General features: G+C 43.1%; 1 protein-coding gene across 1 annotated transcript in view; it reads right to left on the bottom strand.

The window, feature by feature from the left end:
• LOC123499294 (carboxypeptidase B-like) overlaps positions 1-2,500 on the bottom strand; it is a 15,288-nt gene that overhangs the window by 11,510 nt on the left and 1,278 nt on the right. Inside the window, exons 2-5 of the mRNA XM_045247095.1 lie at positions 2,177-2,427; positions 1,984-2,071; positions 1,246-1,344; positions 856-1,056 (exon numbers count right to left, since the gene is read on the bottom strand). Of these exons, the coding sequence (XP_045103030.1) occupies positions 856-1,056; positions 1,246-1,344; positions 1,984-2,071; positions 2,177-2,427 (639 nt within the window). The remainder of the gene's footprint in view (positions 1-855; positions 1,057-1,245; positions 1,345-1,983; positions 2,072-2,176; positions 2,428-2,500) is intronic.

Below are 2,500 nucleotides of genomic sequence, written 5' to 3'. Positions count from 1 at the left end.
TTAATAAATCCCTGCCAGAAAGATAATACATTAGCAGGGGCCGCTGTCTTTCTACTGTAATACAGTAGAATTATTACGCGTGCCTTGGGGGCCGTGGGAATCCTGACTGCGGTCCGAGAGTAGGAAGGTCTTCCACTCGAGGCAACGGAAGAAGGAAAAAGGTTTGTCACTAAGCCAGATTAGAAGGTGGTTGAAATGTGTGTAGCAGTTTGTGAGGAAAGACCCGCCTGTCAAGAGTACTGAAAATGTTGCAGTTCACTGAAAAGTTGTATTGGAGCTGAATTTAAGGGACACTGCATGTGAGTGTGAAGGAATGAATTAGCCTACAGGAAAGAATGTTTCAGTGAGGATGTTTTGTGTTAATGTTTTCAATGTGAGTCTTTTCTTCTTACTCCATTATTCTCTTCTCACGTTCCATCTTCATGCAATGTACGTGTTATGCCAGAACATTCTAACCTGCTTCACAGAACAAGGGAAATGCAGTAAGGGAAAAAGGCAATCCTATGAAGAGTATCAGCAGAATAGAGGAAAATGTTTTGAAACAGATCTATCGCGAACTGTGATTGACTGTTGAGAAACGATGCAAAAAAAAAAAATAAAAAAAAAAAAAAAAAAAAATATATATATATATATATATATATATATATATATATATATATATATATATATATATATATATATATATATATAAAACAAATAAATAAATGTATAAAGTAAAATTAAATAAATAAATGAATAAATAAATAAAGTTAATAAATAAATAAGTAAATAAATAATGAAGTCGACGTTAAACACACGGGAATAAAATGTTTTACGTTCCTCATCTTTCTAACTATGACTACAAATGACACTCACGTTGGTCCAGGTGTATTCGTAGCCGTCGGGATTGGCAGAGGGCATGATATAGAAGTCGTGCGAGTCGAGGAGTCGTGTGGCCTCGCTGCTGCCGGAGGTGAGCTGGTCTAGGATGTACAGGCACGTGGCAGGCGAGACCCACTCCCTAGCGTGGATGCCGCAGTCAATCCAGATGGCTTCCTTGCTGCCGCCTGAAGAGACCTGTACAGAGTTGTGCGTTAAGAGGACTTAGAGGGGCGAGTGGGATCTGTATATCTTTACCGACCTAAGCATTTCATGAAAACTGGCGCTGGCGAAAAAAAAAGAAAACACACACACACACACACACACACACACACACACACAGTGGACATGAATTCACATTTTCCAATGAGTCAGACCAGTCATTACCTTAGCGACGCGGATGTCCCGGCCCTCGTAAGTGGTGCCAGCTACGTAGGTAGTCACCAACTCCGAGTCTGTCTCCACGCCGTCCAGGATGGAGTATATCTGCCAGAGTCAGCAGGGAAAAGAGGAAAGAAAAAGAAAAAAAAGGTGAGGAGAGCAGGAGTGAAATCCATTACGGAAGTGATAACTGATAAATAGTTAAAAAAATATATATATATGGTTTGGTCACGTATCAAGAAAAATAGATCAGAAGCAGATTGAAAGAGCCTGGCGAAACCATTTAAGGGAGGAAAATCGACGGGAAGTTAGAGAGTGAGATTCAGGGACAGCTGCTTTAAACTGTGAAGGAAGGGAGTCACAGAGGAAGATGCAAGGGACACAAACACCTGGAGGAGGTTCATACCCTTCACTCTAGGGAAATGGTGACAGAAGGAGAAAAGTGTGTGCGTGATATTAGGGATGCAAAATTTTTGGAGGTAAAGGTGTTTTCTAGACCAATACAAATGTTTCAGGCGAGGCGTCCAATCTTTGAAAGTGAAGACGGTGTCCAGTGCCACATCTCCAATACTTTCAACAGACTCTAGTGAAAGTTACAATGATTTCATGTTTTTTTCATGTTTTAACAAGGAATCTTCATCAATGGGAAAGAATTATCAATGAGAGCTCGAGTAACGATCTTCATGGCCCTTTAAGACAATACTCAGGAGAGAGAAAAGGGTTTGAAACGCTGTGCAGGCTCACCTCGTCCAGGCGGTGGTAGCGAGTGTGGTCGAAGCTTCGCGGCAGAGTGTCGAGGACGCGGTGCTGCTTCATCTGCTCGTCAATGAGTCTATCAAGAGATATACACTTCTTACACTAAGAAGACATCCTTGTTTAGGTGACAGATGAGCAATGACCAAAGAAATGTATCATCCTCCCACACAGGGCAACTTACGCCTGCACGTTGTCAATCTTAGTGATGACGGGCACGCGGTACTTGTGGAGTGTCCTGAGCAGCGCCTTGAAGCTCCTGGGCGGCACCATCAGGTCCATGGACACTCCAGGCTTGCGTGCGTGAGTCCATTCTTCCAGGTGATGTCTCTTGATGAGGAAGTTCACCAGGCTCACCTGGGCACTGGTGGACGGCGTCACGCTCACCACACGGTACCTGTAAAGACGCGAGACTGTCAGCCAGATGCAGGTGTGTCACAGTATTGCTTCCATGGCTGTTCGTTAATTAAGGGATATTTCTTTGGGCTCAGCTCTATGGGAAATGGCA

The sequence above is a fragment of the Portunus trituberculatus genome, chromosome 49 (assembly GCF_017591435.1).
Source record: "Portunus trituberculatus isolate SZX2019 chromosome 49, ASM1759143v1, whole genome shotgun sequence".
Lineage (NCBI taxonomy): Eukaryota > Metazoa > Arthropoda > Malacostraca > Decapoda > Portunidae > Portunus > Portunus trituberculatus.
This window is presented reverse-complemented; position numbering and strand designations above follow the sequence as displayed.